The sequence below is a fragment of the Danio rerio genome, chromosome 2 (genome assembly GCF_052040795.2).
Source record: "Danio rerio strain M-AB ecotype USA chromosome 2, GRCz13ab, whole genome shotgun sequence".
Lineage (NCBI taxonomy): Eukaryota > Metazoa > Chordata > Actinopteri > Cypriniformes > Danionidae > Danio > Danio rerio.
In genome coordinates this window covers 13769052-13796848 of record NC_141022.1, presented here as the reverse complement: position 1 = coordinate 13796848, position 27797 = coordinate 13769052, and the positions used below count along the sequence as shown (strand labels likewise).

Sequence of the window (27797 nt, the reverse complement as noted above, 5' to 3'; positions counted from 1 at the left end):
ATAAGAAAACTCACTGTTGTGCGTTAAATGTAAAAATGCATTCAGAGAATATTATAAAACTAATTGTTGTATCATGAAATTTCATTTCATTTTTAGAATATTTTTTAAACATCAAATATTATTATTATTATTATTATTATTATTAAGCAATTATAACTTAAATTCTTCAAATGTATTTTTTTAATAAAAAAAGAGGCTTCAACAAATTGGCAGAAGAAAAAAGAAGTTGTGCATCAATCATGTAAAATATTTTATTTTTTATTTTTTTGTAAATTCAGTTCCTCAAATACCAAACCCTATATCATTCTGTGTCCTCAAAAAAGTTTCAGTTTCCAAAACAATTTAGACTACTATACAGAGAGAAAAAAAATTAAACAAAAGAACAACACTAGGAAAATGATGTATGTTACAAGACAAGGAAAATATCCATAAAACAATTTTGTCACAGCTGTTCATTTGAAGAAAAAAAATATATACAACTGACTCTTTTTTTTTTTTTTTTGAAAAAATTCATGCCCATTACAATACAAAGTCTAAACTGTCCATTTTCAACGTGAAATTGTGCACACAGAAACTTCCAAATTGAAATAACAAGGCATGTGAAATGTTAAAAACATTTTTGGCTACAAAACGAATAGCGCTTCACTTCAATCAATAAAACTAATACAAGCATCTATTTTTCATATGTACATATTTGAGATTTTTCAGAGAGTTAACCTGGCCCTTCGTTCAGCGATTCCTGCTCATAAAATCCATACGACGGTCTGTATTTATATATATATATTTTAAAAAAAGAGCTACTTGTGCATGTTGCTTGTGATTTCATAATCGGTGTGTGAGGTTTAAAGTTCATTTCACAGTTATCTCTACATCTACAATCCCACCTGATTTACTAGAAAGTCACTTGCTTTGAACTCTGCTCTGCTTTGAACAGCTGCTATCAGCAGCAGAGCATAAAATGGAATGAAATTAAAACGAAAACCAACAATATGGTCAGCACTAACGTAAAAACCACAAAACCACTACAAATACCACATCCTAAACAGAGAAAATACTTTTCTTGTGAAGTCACCTTTGCAATAATTACACGTGGTATCATGATGTGCCAGTTAAATTATTTCCAATGGGGAAAAGAAAGAAGAGCAAAAGCAAAGCAAAACAAAACAAGCACGTCTAAAATATCTGAACATCAAGATGAATAAGGTCGTGAATGAAGGTAGTATTTGGTCAATCATTCAGATATTTCTCTATATTTACACTGTATTTACAGAGTCTGTAACAGAATCTCAAACTGCGTCAGGCATCCTTTTTATCAGCATCAAACTGCTATTAAAATAGGCCCATTCATTCACTCGCACAGTAATAAATACATAACATCTTTATTTTCTTACACTAAACAATGAGAGATATCTAGGATAAAACTGACTCATGGAATCAAGTATTTTTTCATTTATTTTTGTGACTTTGTTTTCCTTTTTTTCTTTTTGATTTTTTGTTTTTTTAGTGCAACATGTTTTCCCTTTGCGGAAGTCAATTCCGTACATTCTCCATTCAGTGATGTTCTACATTGAGTTCTACGATACAGTCTCTACAGATCACGCCGTACAAATGGGTTACCCTTACCATCGACCTATAAGGCGATACCCAACACAATACTTTCGTTCATTTCTCATCCTCTTTTGCTGGTGAAGTCTGCCCCATGTGACACACACATTCAATCTGACACACACATACACACACACAGACTCGTGGCACATGCAAAAAACTGAACCTTTTCCTTTCAAGTCAAGAAAATGATACGAATGGCTCTCACACAATGCTGTACTCTTGCGTTGTGTTTTCCTCTTAGTTTTGCACATTTAGAAATGTTTCCTAATGTCTCCCCTGGTGAACTGCCAGCTCATAGTTGGAGTTTTTCAGTTGATCCACTTGCGACATTTGGCTGCTCCACAGTGACATGGGATCTTGCTCTGATCGTTAACAGGAGTGAACTTGTAATCATAGCAGAGCTGCAACAAAACCATTCAAAAGTGGGTTAAATCTCAGATCATAAGGTTTACAGACAGAATACTTTGCTTTTTTTCAATATTTCATCACATAATAAAGAAGAAAATCAAGGCCAGTTCGCAAGGACATTATGGGAATAGTTTCAAAAAGATCTTTCTGAATGTAGAAGAAAAAAAAGTCACTGGATCACTATCCACATTTTTTTTTCCTGCTGATGAAAAATCTGAATGAGAGTTCATCCTGAGGAAGATACAAACAAACAAACAAAACAAAACAAACAAACAAACTACTGCAAAACCAATAGGACATTATTGTGAATGCTTATATAGTTACTCTTTATCATCCTTAATGCAAACAAGCCTCAACAGAGATATGTGAGCGTAACAAGCATTTCACATACACTGTTTGTTTTATTTGTTTTATTTATCTGTTTAGGAGTTGTTAATAATACATTTTTCCCTATCATTTCTTTGTACTCTTATATTTTGAACCCTATCATACACCTGGCGCAATAAGGCACAAGACGTGTATGACGTGATTTGTTGCTATTTTTAATCCAGCGCAACCCTAATTGTCACATCTTTCATTCATTTGCACCACTTTATGGAATCATGATTGAAGGAGTGTTAAGCCACATTGTTGGTGTGTTGCTATTTTGAGACAAACTGAAAAAGGGAATGGGAGACGAGACTCTGATTGGTTTAATGCACTTCATGCTCAAAACACACTCTTAGCTTATTAAGAAAATAACCACAACCCTGTTAAAACATGCGCCGTATCACAAACCGTATTTTTCCATCCTCAAAATAGCATAAATAGTGGATTCTGACACACCCTTAATGCTTAAGCGGCATGCACTTTAAGCCTGGTTTATACTTCTGCGTCAAGTGATCGGCGTGACCCACGACGCATGCAATGCGCGTAGCTGTGCAGTCATACTTCTGCGCGCTATTTCTGTTGCTCTGCGATAACACTTCCGAAATGCTAGTTGGCAGTAAGGTGTTAATGTTCCTCTGTGTTGAGGTTCTTCGCTGATGTTTTGTTTTTTTCTGAACACTTCCTTAATGTACAAGTGGTTCAAACTCTATCATTTTGATGCAGAAACCGGCGGATGTGCAACAACTTTAACATGAGGCACACACAAAACAAAACTTTCCATCCAGAGCTACTTTATGGGAATCCACACTTGTACACAATAGCTCCACCGGGTTCGCGCGGCTCTCGGTCCTGCCCACACTCGCCAGCGTTAACCAAGCCGACCAATCACAGAGCTTGTGCTACATGTCGTTGCGACGTGTAGTTACATTTTTTGAGAGGTGCGCATCAGCACCTGCACCAATGATCGCCACGACGAGGGCTATGCGTCCATGCATAGGCCACGTCGTAGCCTACGCATACGCTTGACGCAGAAGTATAAATCAGCCTTTAGACTTAACTCCTAGATTGTTAAAATTACGCCTTATGTTTTGTTATTCAAATTTATTTAACAAAAAAAAAGCCAAGATAGAAAGTAGTAGGACAGCCTATGATTCTGTAGATCCACTTTAGAAGTAATTACCTAAAGTCATGAGTTTTTGCACAGCTCTTGCCACAGCATTACAATTAGTATGAGGTCTGGACTTTGACTGGACTACTGCAACAGCTTGAGGTTTATTTTCAGCTGTTCTGTGGTAAATTTGCTGTGTGCTTGGGATCATTGTCAAATCTCGTTTCATCTCTTTAATGCTATTTTGATACCAGGTACTATGATACATTGCAGTTAGTTTGATCATAGGTGGATGATGTTACATGTTTAAACAAAGTCTAAAAAGTTAGAAGCTTTTCAACTGTTGACCCCTTTCAGAAGTAGTCAACCACACATTTATTAATATTGCTTTCAGAGTGTAACTGCTCATGTGGTTGATGTGTTTGAGTTGCTAAAGACCACCTATTGACCTAACATGAGATTGTAAGTCAGGTAACAATAAACAAAAACTAAATGCAAAACTAATGAACAACTAAATGTCCTATACAATCCGATATCAATATATGAATATATAAGAAAACAAACAGAAAAAGTATCGGTTGTGTTTGTGGCATTAGCAAATGAAGTTATTTTATTTAGTGTGCATGACAATAAATGACAGATAAAATCTCACCTCTTCTCCTCTCTCAATCCTGCAGGCAGCACTGATGATGATCTTGTAGCCCCGCTCAAACGTCACAACCTCAGCCACACAATTTGGTGAGCATGAATGATTTATGTACCTAAAAAATAAATGAAATAAATCTTAAATCATTATTAAAGCGGTTGTAGTTATTCAGTGAGCATAACTGTACTTCAAACTGCACAGAAAAGACTCCTGTAGCAGAAACAGTGCAAGAAAATGTATATACTAGTTTAACTTATTACACTATTCAACACTATTCTTATTTTTTTATTTAATATGAATTTTTTACTTTACTAAGGATGCATTAAACTGTTTACAAATGACAGAAAATACATTTTCAATGTTACAAAATATTTCACATAGCTGTATTCTTTTTTACAAATAAACCTTCTATTCAGCGAAAAATAATAAAATAAAAATATCATGATTTTATCTACTGATTTCAATATAATTAGAAACATTTCTACATTTTAGAATGATTTCAGAAGGATCACTTGATGCTGAGAGTTGGAGTAATGATGACAAAAAATAAGCTTTGAATCAAATGAAGGAATTTAATTCCAAATATATTAAATATAAAATTATTGGCACAGCATTGTGGATGATGGATATATGGTTATTCAGTGCTCACTCAGCATAAATGAGTACACTCCTCACAAATCTCTTTTTTAAATGATTATTTTCTATAGAATACACAAAAATATTTGTGCAAATACATTAGATTAGTCGCCCAAACTAGAAGAAATTTAAAAAGATTCTTTCTACTTCTCACTATTTTTAGTGAAACTTGTATAATGTATACATTCATTTCACACAGAGTAAAATATTCAAGTGTTTATTTATTTTAATTTTGATGATTTTGATGACAACTAACAAAAACCCCAAATTTAATGTCTCAGAAAATTTGAATATTGCTTAGGACCAAGACAAAGAAAGGATTTTTTTTTTTTTAAATCTTGGCCAACTGAAAAGTAATGAACATGAAAAGTATGACCATTGCCTGAATTACTGCAGCAATGCACCGTGACATACGGCTAATCAGTCTGTGGCACTGCTTGGATTATATGAGAGCCCATGATGCTCTGATAGTGGCCTTCAGCTCTTCTGCATTGTTGGGTCTGGCATACAGCATCTTCCCCTTTACAATAGTCCATAGATTTCCTATGTGGTTAAGGTCAGGTGAGTTTGGCTAATTATGAACAGGGATACCATGATCCCCAAATCCCAGGTACTGGTAGCTTTAGCACTGTGTGCAGGTGCCAAGTCCTGTTAGAAAATGAAATCTGCATCTTCATTAAGTTGGTCAGCAGCAGGACGCATGAGGTGCTCTTAAACGTCCTGGTGTAGAGCTGCATTAACCATGGACCTCACCAAACACAGTGGAGTAACACCAGCAGGTGATATGGCACACCAAACCATCACTGATTGTGGAAACTTTAGTCTGAACCTCAAGCAACATGGATTGTGTGCCTTTCCTCTATTCCTCCAAAGTCTGGGACCCTGATTTTAAAAGGAAATGGAAATTTTACTTTCATAAATGAGCATAATTTTGGAGCACTCGGCAGCAGTCCAGTCTTTAGTTTAGGAATCTTTTGATGCCATCTGTTCAAGAGTAGCCTGACACAAGGAATGTGACTGCTAAAACCCATGTCTTGCATACGTCTTTGCGTAGTGGTTCTTGTATCAGTGACTCCAGCTTCAGTCCACTCTTTACCCCACATTTTTGAATGGGTTTTGTTTCACAATTCTCTCCAGGGTGCAGTTATCCCTATTGCTTGTACACTTTTTTTCAACCAAATATTTGTCTTCTCTTCGCCTCTCTATTAAGGTTGGACACAGAGCTGTGTGAATAGCCAGCCTCTTTTGTAATGACCTTTTGTGTCTTGCCCTCCTTGTGCAAGGTGTCACCACTTAGGGCCTTTGCAGGTGTTTTTAGCTAATTAACTGATTAGGGTGTGGTACCATGTGTCTTTTCCTTTGAAACAGTGACTGGTCTCTTTTGAAAGATTACCTAATGTATTCTTGGGAACTTGTTTTCGGGAATTTGTTTTCCATAACAAACTTGTGAAGTCAGAACTTACAAGAAAAGAAATGCAAGAATGCAAGACTGAACTTTGTGTACTTAAATATTGAGAAAACCCCAATTAGATGCAGCGAATTTCTGCAGCCATGCCTCCATTTCCAGATGTCTCTGTTTTCCCCCATCCACACTGACACGGAGCAGCAGCATTTTAAAACAAAAATGGCCTCTTCAGCATTTTCAAAAAGCATTTTCAGGGCTCCTAAACTCCAGGTTAGTGTGGTCGGAAAGTGTATTTGGATTGAGGTGAAAAGTGATTGTGTGGCCAGGAGTTGGGTCAGGAAATTTTTGCTATGTGGGTAATGTACATATTACAATGCTCAAATGACAGGTCAAGATAATATCTAACCTTGCAGGGCTTCCAGAGTTGGTTGCATCAATAACTCGCTCACTGTCAATGCAGAACATGTACGCTGGCCGGTTCTGTAGGAAACAATCCACACAGACTTAGAAGAACATATTAAGACAGCATTCCACATCATTCTCTCATTGGTTGAGCATGCTTTACCTTAGCCTTGTACAGCAGCTCTCTCCTCATGGCCACCTCAGTGCGTAGAATATCCCCCATGTATTCAATCACCATGGTCTGCTTCTCAATGGCACGTGCTGCAAACAGGCCAAGACCCTGCAGACACGAGATGCATTAGACTTGCATCAACACCCAAGACTAATGCTCATGCACAAACAGGTTACATTCTATACACTCAAATCATTTTCATATACAAAATTAAAAGAGCTATACCTGTAGCTTACTTTCATCTACAAACCCTCAAACATGGGTAAAAAGTTACACACTCAAATTTAATAGCCATTCCATTAAGGTTTACTTTAGGCCACGTTATTTTTCAGCAAAGTTCTTTGGTTCAGTTGAAAAAGTAGATTTAAATACAATTTAAACAGCAATGATAATACTGTGATTAATGATCTGAGTTGATTTGATGAAAACCAGTCATGACAAGTGTCAGTAAGCGCAGTATTATTGTTGCTCTTTTATTTAAAACTTATTTCTGCAAACCTTTGCATTGTAGTGTGTAGCGTCAAAAACATTATCAGTGAATCAGTCACATTAGGAGCACCAGGAGTTAGGGGGCAATCAGTGACATTTCGAGCTAAATATATGATATTCTGTAATGACTTTTTGTGATGATGTAATGATGTGATGTTGGTAATCCTTGAAAGTGTCTCTGAATTGTGTATTCTGATGCACTTAAATTGTGTTATTCTGTCTACGTGGTTTCCATTTATGTAGAGGGGGCATGGACTTTCTCATTCCTGCTAAAGTCAATAATGACCTCCTTGGTGCTATGTAAATGAAGATTAAATGAAGGTGCACCGATCTGTTAAATGCTACACCTCTTCTCTAATTGCTTTCTCATCCACTCCTGAAATCCTAAAATAAGTCCAGCCACTGTTTTGTTGTGGGGTGGGCTGGAACACAAGTGTAGGTATAAAGCAGGGTTGCTCAATTCTGTTTCTGGTGATCCACCCTTTTTAAGAGTTCAGCTCCAACCCTGATCCAAAACAGCTAAACCAACTAAGTGGGATCTAAAGGAGGAATACTTGATAATTAAAGACAGGTGTGTTTGATCAAGGTTGCAGCTGAACTCTGCAGGATGGTAGATCTCAAAGGACAGAATTGGGCAGCCCTGGTATAGAGTATACATTAGTGAACTCAGCACATAACCCTGAGGTGTTCCAGGTCTGAGTGATACATAAGAAACAGATGTCAGTTTGTGATGAATTGAATAAAAGTTGCCCTTCGGATGGGGAACTTCAATGCTATAGTGGATTTAATCCACTTATGGCAATTTCGTTCAGAAAGCCAATAGTCTGAAAGTGTATGTAAACGGGCTAATGAAATGTCAATAAATTGGCAGCGTTAGCTTGCGCACCTGATGCAATCAATTTAACAATTAAAGTACAGTGAAAGCAAGGTGAGGCATCCTTTTTGCTTCAGAGACTTCTACAGCCTTCTAAGAGAGTCGATGAGGGTTCTTCCTGATGATATCCAGCGATTTCAAGCAAACGAGAGCTGTGTTCCGGTCCAGAGTGTGTACACGCAGCAGCAGACGGTTGAGCTCTTGCCTGGTGTTCTTTGGGTCCGTTCCTCCAGAGCGGTGCGTATTTTTGCAAATTTCCTAAAAGAGCAACACAGTCGTGTAGCACGTCCTTTTCAAGATGGCGCTCCGACTGCGTTTCTGGATGCGGTGTTTTCCTGTCCCCGGATGATAGGCATGAGCACTGCGTTGCATGTCTGGGGGTCCAGCATGTTAATGCGATGCTTGCGGGCAAATCGTGTCATCATTGCGATGGCATGTCTGTTGCACTGCTAAGATCGCGGCAAGCTCTTGCAAAAGGGCGAACCACCCCAGCTGTCCTCTGCACTGCAGCGGGCACTCGGGCAGGTCTAAGGGGTTCCAGTGGGAAATTATCCATCACCTCTGGGTCCGTAGACCTCTCGCTCATCCAAACGCTCCATCCAAGCTTCGAGCTGGGGGAAGCGATCCGTCTAACCAAATGGTAGCCCTTACGCTCGATGACACCGGGGACCAGACGTCCACTGCAAGGATCCAGACCAGCTCGCCCCCTCCGGGCAGGTAAGCGCTGTCACGGATCCTGAAACGAACATGTTAGCCGTGCTTTACCGGGCTGCTTCGGCCACAGGGTTGGAGATGGTTTTTCCCCCAGCTCGGCCAGACCGACTACATGAGTGCTACGTGGAGGACAAGAGGGCCAAGCCTTCGAAGCCTCTCGTCCCCTTCTTCCCCAAGGTGCACAGTAGGCTCACGCAGTCCTGCCACCTTTTTCTGCCCGTGCTGCGTGTCCCTCCGCCCTCACCACTCTTGACTCTTGAAGCAGCCAGGGAGTATGAGGCGATCCCTTAGGTTAAGCGTGATATTGTGATAAATTTTTTGTCCGCGTGGTGCCTCCTCTTGGCGGGGTCCACCACGTCTCCTGTCCAAAGCCTGTAGGTTATCTGCCTCCCTCGGAGCCAGAGCTTACAAAGCTGCAAGCCAGGCTGCTTCCGCCTTGCACGCTATGGCCACCTACCAGCCCTATTAAGTGCAGGCGCTGGCCCAGCTGCACAAGGGTGGGTCTGACCCAAGCTTGCTACACAAGCTCCGCACTGCAACTGACTATGCTCTTCGGACCACTAAGTCCGCTGTGTGTGCTTTGGGGAGGACTATGTCCACATTAGTGGTCCAGGAGCGCCACCTCTGGCTAAACCTGGCTGATTTGCGCAAAGTCGACGGGCTGCTTTCTTGACTCCCCCATATCCCAGGCTGGCCTGTTCGGTGACACCGTCTGTGAATTCACCCAGGAATTCAAGGCAGAGAAAGAGCAGTCTGATGCGATGGGTAAGCCCACTCCGCCAGTGGCTCACAGGCTTTGAGAAGACGGTCTATCCACTATAGCATTGAAGTTCCCCATCCGAAGGGGAACGCTCTGGTTATTAAACGGAACGGAAATGCTATCGCCATAATGATTGTCCCTTAGCTGTAAGTATCAGTCTCTTCAGCTTAAAAAGGATGCCTCACCTAGCTTTCGCTGTGCTTTTATTGCTAAATTGATTGCAACAAGCATCAGGTGCGCAAGCTGACACTGTCAATTTCATTGGCCCGTTTACGTACTCTTTCAGACGAACGAAATTCCCATAAGTAGATTAAATCCACTATAACATTTCCGTTCCCCCCTCTGGGAACGAGGGTTACTTTAGTAACCAGAGCATTCTTTATCCGTTCATATATATAAGGTGGGCGTTGTAGCAATTTTTTTATTAGTGTATCACTAATGATAGTATTAAAAAGCTGAGCTATAATCTATGACAAGCAGCCTTACATCAATTTGTGCATGCTCTAGGTGACTTGCAATGTAAAGGCCGTGAACTATGGCATCCTCAGTGCAGTGTTTTACCCTCTACCAGGGTTTTTCAAAGTCTAAGACAGTGGGCCTCCCTTTTGACACAACTTATCCATTGGCGCCCCCTTCCTCCCAAACACGCACACACACACACACACACACACACACACACACACACACATATATATATATATATATATATATATATATATATATATATATATATTTATATATATATATATATATATATATATATATATACATACACACAGTATATATAAAGACACAGACAGATGTCAGACTGTTAACTCACTTTTATCATCATTTGCATGAAAGTGCAATTATTTACAGAGTAATAACAAGTATTTTAATGTAACGTTTTTAAAACTAGGATGATGGTTCAATATGAATAGAACAGTTCCAAGAACTGTCTATCCCAGTCAAAATAGTGGAAGTTTAGTGGGTCTAATGCTGTCATTAGCCAAAATATTTTGACAAACCACACATAAAGGTCGTGGTTCATCAGCTGGTCCTGTCCACATAAATCATAAACTCAAATACTGATCATCATATCGTCGTCTTTTGGGTTTAAGCCCTGAACTTGAAGGCTTTTGTGGCTAGGGGGCGTGGCCGAGCGCCGTGGGAACGGAGTGAGGCCACCGCGTAAGTGGATACACTTGCGGTGCGCACCTGCCTCAGATCCCACGGAAGGAGCTCTGGATCATAAAAGGAGGAACAAGGGCAGAGGAAGCCGAGGGAGGACCGGACCCGGACATATTTTACTTTTGCTTTCAGTTTGACGGCAGTCTCCGTGAGGATCTGCCGTCCGTTTGTTTTGGTTTAGACGGAGCTGCCGTCACTGTCATTAATAAACCACTTTAAAACTGCTTCAGTTCTCTGCCTCCTTCTTCCCGGCGGCCAAAGAGCCGTGAACTTCATTACAGCTTTGAATCGGGGTGGGTCTCAGAAACCGACCCATTGTATTAGCAGGCATATACCTGTATTGGCGGGCTTGCCAAACAGAAGCGAATTCACAGCTATGGCCTTCTGGGTAAAAAAGGTTTTCTTATATTTGACGTATTTTTTTTTCTTTGTTTAATTAAAACATTTAAATATAATAAAAAATACATATAATAATTAAACTTAATAATTATATTTTTATTATATTATATTTTTTTTCCCACGCCTCCCCTGACATGCTCTGGCGCCCCCCAGGGGAGGCGCGCCTCACACTTTGAAAACCCCTGCCCTATACAATACCTTTAAAAAGTCTTGTAATCGATCCCAGTTGTAAGAGCAACAAATAATAACTTGAATTCTACTTGATCATTTGGAAAAGTGGTAAATGAATCAGATGAAACATCTGTTGAACTGCACTCCAATCATCACAAATACGACAGAAGACGTATTCCAACCCACATGGACCCAAGATTCTCAAAGAAATCTGTCTAGTTTGGTGAAGGAAAAATCATGTTCAATCAACCAAACATGTTGTTCTACATGATGTAGCTCATGTGCATGGTCTCACCTGGATGCGGGAGTGTGCCAGATATACATTTGACTTCCAGTCACTGGCGAGCCGGCGGTACTGAGATGACTTCGAGTGCACAAAGTGTTTACTGTGAGATGATGCACTAGCTGCCACGGTTGAGTTCTGGATACAGCGAGATATTCTGGGCCATGATGAGAGGATCTTCACCCTGTGGGAGTATATCAGGGACAAAGACAGAAAATTAAAACATTTTATTAAAGGGGTCATAAAATGACCTTTAAACAAATCACTGCTTTCTTAAGAAAGTGTCTTTGAAGGATCAGCTTCAAAAAAGCCTGGGTATCAAAATACCTTAGAACATTTATTACTGTATGCTATAAATGACTGTCACATGTCTAGGCATCCAGCATGTGAAGACATTATTTGTGAGTCGCATCCAGTGAGTGCATGTCTATGACCATGCTAAGGTAATGACTAGCACAGTAATATGTGGGTATTCCCTATAACCAGAAACGCATTTTCTGAAAAGCCACTCTGGTTAACTTACAATGAGACCTGAGAATTACATTTACAATTAATCTGCCAGTTGGAGCTTCAGGTTCACTGGGAAAAGAGTAAGGTCATCTCCTTGCCAAGCATCTATTTTCTTGATTTGAACATGGGATGGTATTATATCTGTTGATGATACCGATGCTGATACCATATAGCTGTTGATTTCGATCTAATAACATCTTTTTCAGCACTATCAACCTTCAATGTATCTGCCTTTAAACATACACCCTAAATTCAATACATAACTAATAAAATAACTTAACAAAACTGTCCAGCAACATCACTTGACAAAAATAATAGGACCTTCATTATAATATGTACAGTAGAACACAGTAGAGACGACACATTTAATCTATTTAGCTGAACTGTAAAACACCATTATAAAACATATATAGATAAAATTCCAGTATAAACAAAGACTATTATACATAAGACATGTCACTCGTATCATTTTGAATGGGGAAAAGTGTTTATATGGCAAATAAAGCTTGCCTTCGAGTAAAGGAGTCAATCATCGATCGATATACGGTCCACCTTCTTGTAAAATAGCTAATCATCAATCGCTATAGACTGACTATTCTCTGGCAGAGGGTTCAGGCCAGACATGAGTTTCTTCAGATTTTGTGTGATTCTAACATTTAAAAATGAAACTAAAAACATAGTCGTTGTTTAATTTTGTTAGTGATTCCTTATTTGAAGTTCATTTATAAGCTTGGCAAGCAGTTATTGAGAATTTGATGTTTCCTTATTCAAACAAAATGCCCGATCATACTGCCGAAAGGCATTTCAAAGATGGCTATCGAGTGATATGTATAAAAAGGTCTATTCAAATGTAAACAAACATATGTGTTTCAAGCACTTTCCTAAAATAAAAAGAGACAAAGCCATAATTTTTTTAAAAAACACTCAGAAAAACAATGACCCAAACTGAAAAACCCAAACTGTTAGAACTCCTGACAGATCCGAAAAAAAAACTCACCATTTACTGCCTCCAAAACATAATTTAATTTAATGAACTTCATGAACACACTCCCTCATTTTAAAATTAGATTAAAGACACATCTCTTTGCATTAGCAGACACATAAAACCCAACTGCATAACTTTTGAAATCCAAATCCTCTAAAGGGTTGATAGGCTGCATTAATAAGGGCAGCCGGAGTTGGGAACACTTCTTAAAAGTCATAACTTGAACAGTATCTGCGCTTATGTTAGTCTGTTTCTCCTTATTCCAAGGTCTCTAAAATCCTGGACCTGACCCATATTCTAAGCAGATACTGTAGTGGTCATGGACAAATTGAGAGCCTGAGACTCATTCCTAAAAGACCCTGGTGACATACAAGTCTTCGCATTAATCCTGTGGGCTCGACTGAACACCCGTCGGTGTCCTACTCAGACTTGCAGCTTCTCCACGATGGTTGTTCAGCAGTCTTCAGACTCCAGCAAAGTGTGGTTATAGGATGAGTGGTCGTGCCAAACTAAGCCAGTTTTTTCCCCTTCACTGTTGTCTATTGGTGAAGTTTGTTCCTCGCTGCTGTTGCCACTGGCTTGCTTGGTTTCGGACTTGTGGGAATTGTTTAGGACTTGTGCATCGCTGGATTGCTCTACAGTGTTTAGGTTTATAGTAGTCCCTGTTGAAAAATCCAGCTTAAACCAGCCCAGGATGGTGGGTGGTTTAAGCTGGTAGACCAGCCTGGTTTTAGACCAGGCCAAAACCCCTCTAAAACCAGCCAACCATCCTTGGCTGGTTTAAGCTGAATTTTTCAGCAGGGGAGACATTTAAATTACACTGAACTGAACTAAACTAATCTGAACTTTAACTCTAAAAATGACTAAAGCAGTTTCAATTTACTACATCATCTATGTTAAGCCGATTTGACACAATTTACATTGTAAAAGAGCTATAGAAATACACAAATTGAAAGAAACATTCAGATGATTTCTATGATCACAGTTATCACATGCACAATTTTAACCCTTTTAACTGTAAAAAGTTCACCTTTTGCAGCCGCTACAGCAGCACATCTAATGACCTAATGTAAATATATCAATCAATATATTTCCTAAGAATTTCAACTTTAATGTTATCCCATGCCTGACAATGACTGTTCAAGTAATTTGGCTTCTTCTGTGAAGGAACATGATTGTGTGACAGTGAAGTATGTGAAGACAGTGAAGACATATTGTGTTTTTAAAAAGGAAAATGACCTACATCTCCTTGTGATGGCTTTATTTTATGGTTTATAGATCATAAAGATAGTCCATTTTATATGGGTTTTGTAAAGGGATTTGATTATAAAGGTTTCATTACAGTGCTGTGAACACGCTCTTCAAGTAAAGTGTTACTAATGTGAATCAATAAATAGTTTAATGTGAAAGAGAAAACAAGGATATTCACATTATATTAACGTAAAAAAATCTAACCTTCATCAAATAGTTTGCAAAAGCTCTATCACGACCTATTTAATTTTTTTGTTCTTCTTTCAGTGACATTAAAAAGTATTTTTTTTACCAACTTATCAGCACTTTCATTTTTTACAATAGTGAAATAATATTTTAGGACAGTTACTGACCTTTCATGTTGGGGGTACGTCTGCAATTCAGAACGAGCACTGCCAGATGAATTCATTGATAGTGGCAGAACCAACAAGGGATTACGTCCGTACCGGAAGCGATACCTTGAGCATGCCTCCACACCCGGCAACTTTGAAAAGAGTAACAATTGACAAAATTAGCTCATTGTGACAAATGTAATTTACGTTACAATATGCAGTGGGTAATATCAAGGTTCATTGTAACTACCGATTCAGCAATGCGGGTAACAGCTGAGATGGTGAGTCCAAACAGATCCTCTCCCTTCAGATAGATGGGGAAGAGTCTCAGCATGCCGGTCTCTGCCCTCCTCTCAGCCACAGGCCCAAGAACCTTCTCCCAAACTCCTAGAGCACATGGATATAAATGAGCACACACACCAATAAAATGACAAAATAATGGTTACACAATTAGTCACATTAAATTTTAAATGAAGATAATAAAAATTGATAATGTGATTATTGAACCTTAAAAGCGGCATTTAATTTGAAATAATTATATGATGAGCAAGTGGATAGATTGGGACAGTCTTTTATTTTTGTGATCTAAGGGTGATATGAATTTAAAATCTAAAACAAATACAACAAAAGAATTAAATAGTTTTGAATATGCCCTAATATGGGTTTTTGAAAATGACATTACATGCAGTGTGGAACACAGCTCTAAGGGAAGTGAAATATCCAGCTAAGGTTTAAATCTGTAAGTGTGCTGGCCTTAAAACTATTGATTCATCCATAAAAGAGTCGACTTGTAGTGGTTCAAATTAGTCGTCATGGTAACAAGTTTTTAGCCCTGTCGGTGTTACGCTGATATGGAACTCAAGTGAAAACGCAGCACGTGCCGCTTTCTTTGTGGATTTAAACGCGTCTATGAGCTTATGATCCTCTGTTTTTTCTTGCTGTTTTGGCCACCGTCAGGTGTTCCGACACATCTGCATCGGTCAAGTTTCAAAATAGTTCAGCTTTTGCCACTATGTGGATTTAAACTGAATGTGTGTCATGGTTAAGAATTGAGCAATATGCTGGTGTTTTACTGCATGGCTTTAATGCACTCCTGCATTGGGATCACACATATACTCTGAACTCTGACTACTTCAAAATTGTTTATAAGCCATGGTGGGGATTTCAGTCTGTCTCGCTCTGAACGTTGTCCAATCACAACAGACTGGGTCATCGGACCAATCAGCACAGATTAGCATCGCGTGAAGGAGGGGTTTGGGAACAAATTAATTGCTGATGAAATCATATGGGAGTCGTTGGGATAATTATGTAAAAATAAATGCATATTATAAGATGATGAAAGTGTTTTTTGACCTTGCATGCATTTCAGCCTGTTGTTAGAGACCCCCTAAACCAAAATATGACCTTTTTCAATGCATAATAGGGGCTCTTTAAGTTTAGCTACTGGAAAATTGGATAATGACCAATAAATGGTTTTCGCCAATGTGATTACAAAAAATGACACAAAAGATACTTGTAAAATCTCTATATCGAATGTGTTAAGAAATATTTTTACAGTCGATTTATTTTCATAGACAGGGTAAACTAAAATGATTAAACTATAGATCATAAGCAATTGCTTGACGCTGATGTGCAATGCTCATTGATTGCAAAGTGCTGTAAAACCAGGAGTCTGGAGAATGCACAACAACACTGCATTTTTACTTTGAACATTCAGCCTTCTCGTAATGACTTTACATGTAGTAAATGATCAAATGAAACATAAGACTCTGTTAAGGAGAAACAGGAACTCTGTCATTAACAAACATAATACAATTAGGAAAGAGTCTAATGACGATGTACCTTTAGCAGAGGTATCAGTCAGAACCAGATCCTCATATCCCTGCTCAATGACACGAATGCTGAATTCGGCACGCCCTTCATGCTCTTCTACAGAGCAGACATATCGGCAACGCTTCTGACCATGTCGCATGCTCCAGTAAAGGCGAGTCGCTTCATAGCCAGGTGGAAAGATGGCTGTAGATGAGTGAAATGTGGGCATCAGGGCAGGAGGCAGCTGACCCATTGCATGGAAAAGCAAACTACCCACACGGAAAGTATGGCCACGCTCCGGCTGCTGCACGGCTGCCGCCAACTGACGCAGTTCATCACGCTGTACATAAACGCGACGGAACACTGAGAAACAGCGCAGCTGATGTTCTACATGTAAACCAGCAGCAGCACCAGCTCCGCGTGGACGGTGCTGGTGGCAGAGCATTGTCTTATCCTTGAAAAATGTACAGCCAGCCTGTAGGGCGCAAGTAAAGTGGTAGATGTTAAGGCACCGCAGGCGATGGCAGCCACTGGTGGCACCTAAGCGTTGACAAAATGCACAAACCACAGTTTGTCCACGCTGACGGGCCAAACCAACATTGATCAAAGCACCTGCTTGGGTTTCATAGACCTCTGAGGACCAAAGGGCACAGTTGAGGTGCACCCATGTGTCCAAGTCCAGGTTGAGCAGCCTAGCAGGGCCATCCGTCATCCCATCCCCAATCTGCTGGCAGAAACAACAGCGGCGCTGATCGCGGATGGTTAAGCATGGCCGCAAAGATGTGGTGAGCTGTTTCAAGCGCTCCTCCAATTCTGACTCTGAAGATTGAGGGGCTACTTTTGGCATTGCAATGTCTATAGTCCACTTTCGCCAGCGCAGGCCTTTCCAGCGTTTGCCGTGATGCCATTGTTTGTCTTCTAAGTGACTGTGCAAACGTGGTTTTAGCTTGACTGTGACTTTAAGATGGCCCTCTGATATGCTTCTAGGTTTGGATTCTGTCTTGATTGCTTTGGCTGGTGCAAAAGCCATGTGGAGGTACGGAGCAGGAGAAGATGGCTTGGGCTGGAGTTGGGCCAGGCAATGGACATCCAGTGAGGACATGTTGTTGCTGTACTGGTGCTGGACTTTAGAAAAGCTCTGTTTCAAAGCACTTTCAGAAAGTAGAGGAACAGATGCCTGGAAATACAATGTGGACACATATAACATGCATATTTAAAAGTAGTTCACCATTATTCAAATAAAATCAGCCACACTTCAAATCTCAAAACTGTTTGCATATGGATTATGACAGAGAAAGCAAACCTTGTTGTCAGCATTCCCGTTGGACTGAGAAGATGATGAATGCAGAATGAGACAGCTGTGGCTGCAGAACACCAAACCACCATCTGAACATAACCGAGACTCCTGAACACAGAATAGGATTATGGGTTTAAACATTTTTTGATGCAGAATGCCAACAATGACCCAATCACTAAGATAAAGTCCAACCTGATTCCATTTTCATATACAGTACCATCACATTTCAGAAATACTAATTACAGCACATTACAGTGAACAAACAATCGAAAATAGAACATTTACTTGTGGTTTGACCTCTTCATCTTTGGTAATTTTCCTCACGCCTTTGCCCAGGACAACCACTTTACAGTGTTGACACCATTGTTGCTTTGATCCTGGCCTTACTTGTCCATCCCTATACTGCTCTCCACCAATGTCTGAAAGAAATCCACAGTTGTCAGCAGACAGAAAGGTTTCCTCTCACTTGCTCAGATTGCAAGTTAAAATGTAATTACAAAAGCAATAAAAAAATTACAAAATAATAATAAAGCTGTGTCATTTATATGTGATCTGACACAACTGAATTCAAAAAGATAGAGTTCTGTAGGGATGTGCACATTGATATATCGATACTCAGATGCGTTTAATTTCGTATCAAAATTTTTTAAACAGTATCGATATTTTAACTATATTTTAATAATTTCGGCATAACTAAATGTTTTAGCGATGTGTAGAGGATTGTCAATGAAGCTTTGTATATGAGATGTTACACCAATCAATCTGTGGCGAAACATGTTGTGAGCGATCGTGCTTTTCAGATAACTTACGTCCTCAATACACAGAAGTTGCACACTTCTGCATTACAAAATAACACGATGGCAGAGAGGTAACGCAGCGTGTTGTGGTGCTCATCAGCAAAAAAAAAAAAAAAAACTCATTGCACAAGCAATTTTTTGTGATAAGTAAGTTGTACACAGCAACAATACAAGCAGTTTTTATAAACACTTACAGACAACACACTCTGAAACTTATAAAGAAGCGGAACAAAAACAAGCTGCCCAGTGTTCATTTGATCAGTCGTCCTCTGTCCGACATTATAGGAGAGTTTTAAAGGAGGTATTGGTGGTATTGGTATCGTAAATAATGTAACAAAAAGAATCAGTATTGTATCACATTAAAAAATCGTGGTATCGCCCATCCTTGGAGTTCAGTCCAAGATCAGTAGTGCGTTAAAGTTTTGTTTGAGGTGTTTGCAAATCAACATTGATTTACTATCAGCAACAATACTTAAAAGTTAACAAAAAATGGTGAAACAATTTGATTGCAATCAATGATCGTTCTTCATGTTATCAATGTAATGGTGTAATTTTAACATTCATTATTGTCCCATTAATGTCAGAAATAATGCATACAAATATTTCATATCATATAAACATTTTTTTTTGTTTTATGATACTTATCCTTATTTAAGAACAGTAATACAGTAGGTTCTCCTTACTTTTGTTATGGTTGTGCTGTAGAAGCAGGTGCTGAGGTGCTTGTCGTAGTGCTCGTGGTCCATTTGGCAATGCAGAGGCTAGACACTGTGGATCTACTGAGGTTTTGATGGCCCCAAAAGAGCCCCCTGGACCACTGCTGACTTCATAGCTGCTGGGGATCTTCACACGGATCAGGTCTGCAATGGCTGCAACAACATCAGTGATGTTCTAAAAAGTAAAAAGGAAAGTACAGAATAAGAAAGGGTTAGCTATTCTATCTCACATCATTTGAAATGTCTTAGGTATGTTTGCTAAGAAAAGCAATGACCAGTGGTTTCTAATATCTTTACTTTATCAGTATTTTTATTTTGGGAAATGTTTCATATTTTTTACTTCACAACATGCTGTTCCTAGGGTTTACACTGAACTGGAGAAATCAACAATGAACAAGCTGATTCATAGTTACTTAAAGCGGTAGTTCATAAGTTTAGCCTCTTTGTCTCTATAACTATTTGAGACCTGCAATTGCACTTAAAGGTGGACTGATCATCTTTATGCAGCTTGTGAATTAGTGAGAAGTGTATTTCGAGGATTCATGCTGGTGTCTGTCACAGCACTGTCTAGTGGATACTATAAAATTGGAACATGTCACTTTTGGCAAACATTTTACTTACACTTTGCACTACCAATGTGATTAAATCAAATGTTTATCACCTCATGTCACATTAAACTGTGCAAATTATTACTGTTAGCCTATACTTTGTTCTTAAATTGTTAATGTTAACAACATAATATTAGCATTGCGTGTCTATGTGTATTGCTAATACACAGCACTATCTGTAGATTTCAGTTTCTCTAGTCTACAGTCTAATTATAAAAGAATAGATCAATTTAAATATTCCAGCTGCTGAAAAAAGATCCTAAAGCAAATATAGCAGTGAGTCCTTCTGTATGCATACAGACAGTGTATATGTAATAATGCAAAGGAGAATAGCACAACAAGCCCATATTTCTTACCAATACCATTTCAGTTAGAAACATTATTTCAAACTTGTTATTGTTACTCAAACAAAGTTTAGCAGATAATGTAGGTTTAAACACTCGCTGGTTACTTGCTTCCTACAATGCTTGAATAATTTGGAACCAAATAACCCGAATAAAGTCAAGGGTGTCAAAATTGATTGTTTTTTCGATGCAGATATTGTCAACCCAGACTCATTCTGAAAACGAACCTCTATATACATTTCTGGAGACCGCCAAATATGTTTCAGAAGCTACGTTTTTTGCAATTTTTGTTTTTGCGAATCCACAAGAAGCAAATTTCTCTCACGAGTGCCATTTGCGCCTGCTGTTCTCACGTAAATCCCCCAGATGCTGCTGTTGACTGACTGACTAAATTACTGCCTGATTGCCAGACTCCACCCTCCTCCTTCCCTAAACCCAACCAATAGTATTTTCAAAAGCACAAATCGACCCGCCCACCCACTTTCCTAAACCCAACCAACAGTTTTAAAAAAAGAAAACCCCTCGCCTGATTTTTACCACATTTTCAAATTTTACTATAATCTCACCCTGTTATTTACTTGTTTATTTTATTTGTGTTCTGTATCTGTGTTAGTTCTGTTTATGTCTGTCTTTTGTCACCACTTTCTGAAACTGTTCCTTACCAAACTCAAACCCTGTCATCGTGGTTAAATCCTCTCTGTATCGTAAGTCCACAGACATACATGGTGAGCTAACTGGTAACATCAGGAAAGCTGTCGATATGGAGGTAAGCGGTCAGCTGGTAAGCATGAAAAGAAACGGCATCATACCGCCCTGTGGTGTTCATTTAAAAAATAAAATGCAGCCATACATACTTCTGGCTACATAATTTGTGATCTCCAGAAACGTATATAGGGCTATGTTTTCAGAATGAGTCTATGTTATAATACTGTAGAGATACTGTAGGTTTGAACACTTGGTGATTACTTGCTTTCTCCAATGCTTGGATGATTTTCAAAAAAAAACAAAAAAAAAAAACATAAATTCAGGTGTGTCAAAACGTATTGCTACTTCGATGCATTACAATGCAGATGCAGCAGATTTGGTAGTGGTTAAGTGATAAATCACCACAGTTTATTACATACTGACATCATTGATTGCATATGGGCTATATTAATGGTAGCATAGGCGAGACAAAAGAAGTACGAGTAATTAAAAAGCTCCAACTACTCAAAAAGCTGCTTGTGAGTTTTCTGGGAAAATCTTTCACTGACACTGAAGGTACAGTAGGACCTAATACACTAATTCATTGCTAGGTATTAAATGGAAACTGTAAACCTCCATTTCTGACAATCTTCATCTCACTGTGGACCCGTTTCTCTTACAGTGATGCTTCAATGCATCATGTGATCTTGAAATGAACCAAATCGATGACATCATAATATTAACCTAACCAAACCGTGAGACCGTCTACAGACATTTGATTAGCTTTTATAAAACATGTCTCTTCCTGTGTTGTTTTAACAAATGCCATTAAAATCTGTGTTTCATTTATTTCTTTGTTTGCATATTTTGATATTTTTCATATACTAAATAAAACTAAAGAATTTAGAAATCGAATGTTCTTTTTTCCCCCACACAAATGAATAGAACACAATAAAGGCTAAAGAACTTAAATCTTATATTTGCTTAATTATTGCAGACTATTGCTATACTTCTTACCATGTATTATCTATTTTCTAAAACATACAGTAGTGTAAATGTATGTTTATTACAATGAAAATCAAGACAACCAAACAAAACTATATTTTAATTGTACACATAACATCACATAAAGTACACATACAGTACCGTTCCATATAATTTTGTGAAAAGGCAAAGCTGAAAATATGGTTAAAGCGCCACCCAGCTGCAAGCACACTTACTACTGCCATGGTCACAGCAAGGACACCAGCAGAGGGAACAAATTTAAGTGGTGTTGCATACAGCTTGTGCTTTTCATTATTATCTGCTCCTCCTTCAATACCAGTCTCATTTGGTCCCAAATAATTATCCCCAAGCTTTACCAGCCCAGCCCAGCTAAGTTCTACCTGTAGTTTAGTGTTTCCCTTCACAGAGTTTTTGCTGTTGGTTTTTGTTCTTTTTGGGATTATTAATAAAGCTCATTTCTGTCCTACATGTGTGTCCTCTACTAATCCTTTACCTGCACACCTGACAATATAAACTATCAAAATGAGATTCTTGGAGCCGGAGTGGACATGACTGATGTTGTGAAAAGTTACTAATGATTTGTTATGTCAGATTTTTGTGAACTAAATCTGTTGTAAACTTTAAAGCTGTTTTACAGCTGTTTAAAGCTGTTCTTAAATGTAATTATTTTGTCGATGTTACTGCTGAAACATGGTAGGTAATAATGAAAAATAACAAATATTAAATCAATATCTTCTGCAGATCAAAAAATTCTGTTTTGTATGGCATTTTCTAACTTGGGATGGGAAAGTTTTTTCATAGTTAAAAGAAAATTATTTATTCTACTACTACATTCCATTTCCACTGCTCTACTATGAATTTAAATAGTCAAAGCATGTACCTTTGAACCTATTCTTTTTTCCTTCTCAATATTTTTTGCTGTCAACCCAGACAAATTTTTCAAGTACCTCTCCAGTTATTCTAACATTTGATTTATACACACATACACACGCACACACGCGCACACACACGCACGCATTTGCAAGCATGCGCACACAAACGGACACCAATATTTGCACAACTGTTATTTTGTATTTTAAACTCTGTATAAAATTTCTACCTCAATGACAAATGTGCACACATACAGTATTTATATCTGCTCAAAAATTTGCACAACGTCCGTAGTGTACTGTCTGCATTACTGTTTCTTGTCCTGCCTTGTCTGTCCTGTCTTATTTGCACTAAATGTTGCACAAATCGCACTTTGTGCTCTTATTCTTATTTTATTTATTATATTTAAGTTTATCTCATCTTATTTTATTTAATTCTCTAAATTTTTATAGTAGTGCAAATTCCTGTTTTATGTTGTCAAATTAGGTTGTTTGATGTAGCACCTTGGTCCTGAAGGAAAATTGTTTCATTTTACTGTGTACTGCACTGTATACTGTTGAAATTACAATAAAGCCAACTTGACTTGACTTGATTTCTCTGGTGGACTGCTACTTTTTCTCACCTCAGCAGCAGCTGGCTTTAGCATGATGGCGATGGACACCAGTCCAGTGTTAGAACCATTCTGAACTGATCTGAATGAAGAGTCGAAAAACACTGATGAAGGCTCTGTCTTGACCTCTTGTAATTTGACATCTGAGCCAACAAAATAAGCAGAAAAAATAAATAGATTAATAAAAATGCATTCCACTTTGATCACATGTCATTGTATCTTTTAAAATCAAACTATTAGCATAAAAGGGAAGGAGTTTGTCACCTTTGTCTCTAAAGACAGGAAACATTGGAATTACTGGAGACATTGCTGGTGAAGGAGGTTCCTCCTTGACCAATGAGAGATCAGGATAACGACTGATCTCCATGCCAACCACACTTTCTGGGGAAGAAGACGGAACAAAGCTGTCTGGGGTGTTTCTGTCTTCACAGTGCTCCTGTCCCCTGTGTGAATAAAATATACACAATTTATACATTTAATAAATAAAGGGCAGGAAACATACACACACACACACACACACACACACACACACACTACACATCAATCGTTAAACAATAGTGGTTGAAAAAAAGCTTAAAGGTTTTTAAAGGTTTTGATCAACATTTAAGGGTCACGAAACACCAAAACACATTTTTTGAGCTGTTGATATTCGTATATGTGTCCCACACTGCTAAAAACACTATTAAGACAAATATATCTCACTAAAAAGTTAAAATTGGTTGTTTTTGCGTTATTTTGAGAAAATTTGTACTTCCGGTTTGAAACAAATATTTTAAGCTGCGTCACAGCCATGAGATCTTAGCGTATATTCCAGTGTGTAGACTGGACGTCTGTACCAGGGCGTCCCATATTACGTCTCTGAGTGTGTTGCATTCATTCATGAGTAAGGCTTGGTTCAAACCAATCAGCGCGCTCCATTATGTATGCGCTGCAACTTCATTAATATGCATGCTAGCTTTCTTAGACTGTACCTGAAACAGTGTTCAGACGGCAGAAAGACAACACACGTCGTGTTGCCAAAAGTTGTGGGAAAAGAATAAAAACTGTTTGGAGATACGGGTCACCAGTGTTGCTTTCATAATGTGAAGGTTTTGTTTCATTTTCTCTCTATGAGCGCGCTGCTGGACTCGTGTGGATCCGTGTACGCGACGCGTGGCTGAAAAGCATTTGTTTGGAACATTTTTTACTTGAGAGCATTTCTCATCAATGGTGAGATCCGGATTTGCTGCTCGTCTCCTTTAAAAAAAGACGCAGCTCCAATATGTGGTGATTATCCTGTCTACAGATTTGGTAAGTGTGTGCAATCAGTACTCTTAATAATAATTATTAAAAATAATAATTATTATTATTACTGAAATAAAATGATTTTAAAAAATTTTGTTGTCTTTCGTGTTTTGCTTTTTCCCGCAGTTTTTATGTTTTAGGTGATGCAGGCAGTGTTGCCAACCTATGATACATTTTTTTAAAAAGCGACTAGTGACTACTCTTGCAACTTTTTTTGTGTTAATGGAAATTTTGTATAGACTCATGTGCCCAAACTGTACCGTCTCTACTCTTCTCTATGAGCTGAGGGTGATGCCGTCAGCCCCTCCCCTGCTTCAGAGTACTAACAGGCAGCCCAGTCCTTGTACAGCGGTCTCTCCCACCTGCAGGCTGAGAGCAGATCCCTCCTCGGTGTACCGATGGCAAATGATTTAACACCAACAGTGTGAAGGTATTTCCATTGTACAGTCAAACCAATTTGCTTCTCCTTTATTTTAACAATTTAATTTGACCGTTTATTAGTTTCTTGTTTACAATCACAGATATTTTAGTGACAGTTTCGGAACTTCTCTGAGTTTACTACAACATACTCAAAATTGATCCTCTGCTTTTAACCCAACCAAGTGAACACACATTTTGAGTAAGGAGAGCACAAACAAACAAACAAACAAGCAAGCAAGCAAACAAGCAAACAAGCAAACAAGCAAGCATGCACGCACGCACGCACGCACGCACACACGCACACACACACACACACACACACACACACACACACACACACACAGTGAACATACACCCAGAAGTGGGTAGTGGGAAGCTATTGTTTTACACGCCCAAGGAGAAATTATAGGTTTGGTGCCTTGTTCTGGCACCACAGCTGGGTATTGAAGATGGAGAGAATTTAGTTCATTTACTGCCCTTACCATCAATACTTATCAGGACCAGGAATTGAACCAGTAATGTAGTGTACTGTTGGTAAGTTGGTAAATATTTGGTAAGTTATTTTGGGAAAAATGACTCTTGAGCTCACTAAGAGTGCATTTACAGTGAATACATGTATGGAATGAAAACATTTACTATATGAAATTATATTAATTATGATAACAATTTCACTAATTATAAAACAATATAAAAAATACGCAATTATACATTTTTTATTTAAAAATATAAAAAATATTTGGCCCATGAAGCAAATGTTAGTACCTTTACAATTTATCAGAATTTCAATTATGAATATATCCTGTTCCTGAAAGTCTATGGCATAAAATAAGTGTGAAATTGTCAGTTGGAGGTATTATCCTAGTTTTTGTTACTACTATTTTGTACTTTATTACTATTTCTACTGACCTGAGCTCTTCCTGGTTGTTATGAGGTGGGGTGGGAAGGGAGGCCGGTACATTCACAGTTTTTGGCCCCTGAGCCAAAGCTTGAGCAAGCAGCTCCTCTTCAGCCTTAAACTCCAGTGGTCGAGAGAGCAGACCTTTGGTGACTGTTGAAATTAAAAACAAAATCCAGTGTCAAGTGTGTACTTTTTCAGTTGCATTGTACATGAAACATTTTTCATTTTAATCTATTTCAATAAACATTTTTTTCCTTAATTCAGGGAAAAAATCAATGTAGAAGTAGAAACGTGATCAACCATAAAACGCTTTGACCAAACCCAGGCAATTGTTAGTAGTTCATTGGCTCATTTGACTAATCAAATTAAGTCTAGTCACCTTAATTTGTGGTAGTGGTGTAATGATACACATATTCATCTTAAATTATTTGGGACATCGCCTTCAGTTCAGAGCACATGTGTACGAAATCGAAATGCAATCCATGGTTTACATTTGGATCTAACATAACTTAAATCTGAAGTGAAATGTCCCACTTCTGACCTAATGTGAATTCGGTTACTGTGTTTTTTTATGCTCAAAATATGTGTATTTCTTAATATATAAAAGGCATTTTATGTAAATTGTTTAAATATCTGTTGGTGTACACACATACCAATAGTAAATTAAAGCTGCAAGCAGCGATGATAGGGACCTCGCACCCGGGCTCACCGCCGCCCGGTGACCTTACGGTGACAGAGAACAGCGAACAATGATAATTTAAGCCAATATATTTAAAAAAATCTAAGAAAATCACATATTTATGCCAAACTTCCTCCTGTCAGCAGGTGGCGCTATAACTGTGACTCAAGATTGGCATGTAGATGTCTTCCGGAAAGGAATCTTATCAACCATGTGAAGTTTCAGGCACATGGGACATTGTGTGGCTGAGTTATCAGCCAAACTACCTTCTGCCAGCAGGTGGCGTTATGACTGACTCAATATTGTTATGTGGATGTGTTCAGGAGTGGACTTTTATCAACCATGTGAAGTTTCAGGCAGATCAGACATTGTGTGGAGATTGTGTTATAAGACAAACTACATTCTGCCAGCAGGTGGCGCTATGAAAGACTCAATATTATTATGTAGATGTGCTCAGGAGAGGACTTTCATCAACCATGTGAAGTTTCAGGCAGATCAGACATTGTGTGGTTGAGTTATAAGAACTTCTTGTTCCATGGCGAAGCGTTGAGGCTTGTCATGCCACCATAGACACGCCCCTCTGCAAAAACTCTAGATCTTCACAATATATCATCGCTAGAGCTTTCAGATGACACCACTCTATTTTGGTGCTGATACGGGAAAGTTTGTGGAAGGAGTTTGTTACAGTGTAAAACGTCATTTCCTGTGGCCAGCAGGTGGCGCTATAACTGTAACTGGATATCGGCACGTAAACCTGTTCAGGTCAGGACTTTTGTTAAAGGTGTGAATTTTGAGGCAGATTGAATATTGCTTGCCAGAGTTATAAAGACTTCCTGTTTTGTGGCAAATCATCAAAGTTTGCGAGGCCGCCACGAACACGCCCATCGATGAAAACTCTAAAGCTTCGCAATTTAACATCACTAAGGCTTTAAGATGACAAAACCCAATTTTGGTGTCAATCATATAAAATCCCTAGGAGGAGTTCATTAAAATACAACGCCTGAAAATGGCAAAAACGCCACTTTTTCGCCACAGGAAGTTAAAAATATCCGACTTCCTGTTGGGTTTGAGATATGGCTCC

The 27797-nt window shown here is 38.6% G+C and overlaps 2 protein-coding genes across 32 annotated transcripts in view; one reads left to right on the top strand and one right to left on the bottom strand.

Moving 5' to 3' along the window:
• LOC147846232 (uncharacterized) overlaps positions 1 to 27797 on the top strand; it is an 849179-nt gene that overhangs the window by 489506 nt on the left and 331876 nt on the right. The window lies entirely within an intron of this gene.
• The window catches only part of kmt2cb (lysine (K)-specific methyltransferase 2Cb), a 237469-nt gene continuing 209909 nt past the window's right edge, over positions 238 to 27797 (bottom strand). For all 31 annotated transcript variants that reach the window (XM_087240505.1, XM_087240508.1, XM_087240510.1 and 28 more), the window contains 14 exons: positions 26046 to 26187; positions 23700 to 23878; positions 23448 to 23578; positions 19282 to 19489; positions 18087 to 18220; positions 17808 to 17909; positions 16535 to 17681; positions 14943 to 15079; positions 14714 to 14844; positions 11627 to 11798; positions 6746 to 6862; positions 6587 to 6660; positions 4146 to 4254; positions 238 to 2009 (listed from right to left, as the gene is read on the bottom strand). In XM_087240505.1, coding sequence (XP_087096631.1) covers positions 1917 to 2009; positions 4146 to 4254; positions 6587 to 6660; positions 6746 to 6862; positions 11627 to 11798; positions 14714 to 14844; positions 14943 to 15079; positions 16535 to 17681; positions 17808 to 17909; positions 18087 to 18220; positions 19282 to 19489; positions 23448 to 23578; positions 23700 to 23878; positions 26046 to 26187 — 2876 coding nt within the window. In that variant the 3' untranslated portion in view covers positions 238 to 1916. The remainder of the gene's footprint in view (positions 2010 to 4145; positions 4255 to 6586; positions 6661 to 6745; positions 6863 to 11626; positions 11799 to 14713; positions 14845 to 14942; positions 15080 to 16534; positions 17682 to 17807; positions 17910 to 18086; positions 18221 to 19281; positions 19490 to 23447; positions 23579 to 23699; positions 23879 to 26045; positions 26188 to 27797) is intronic.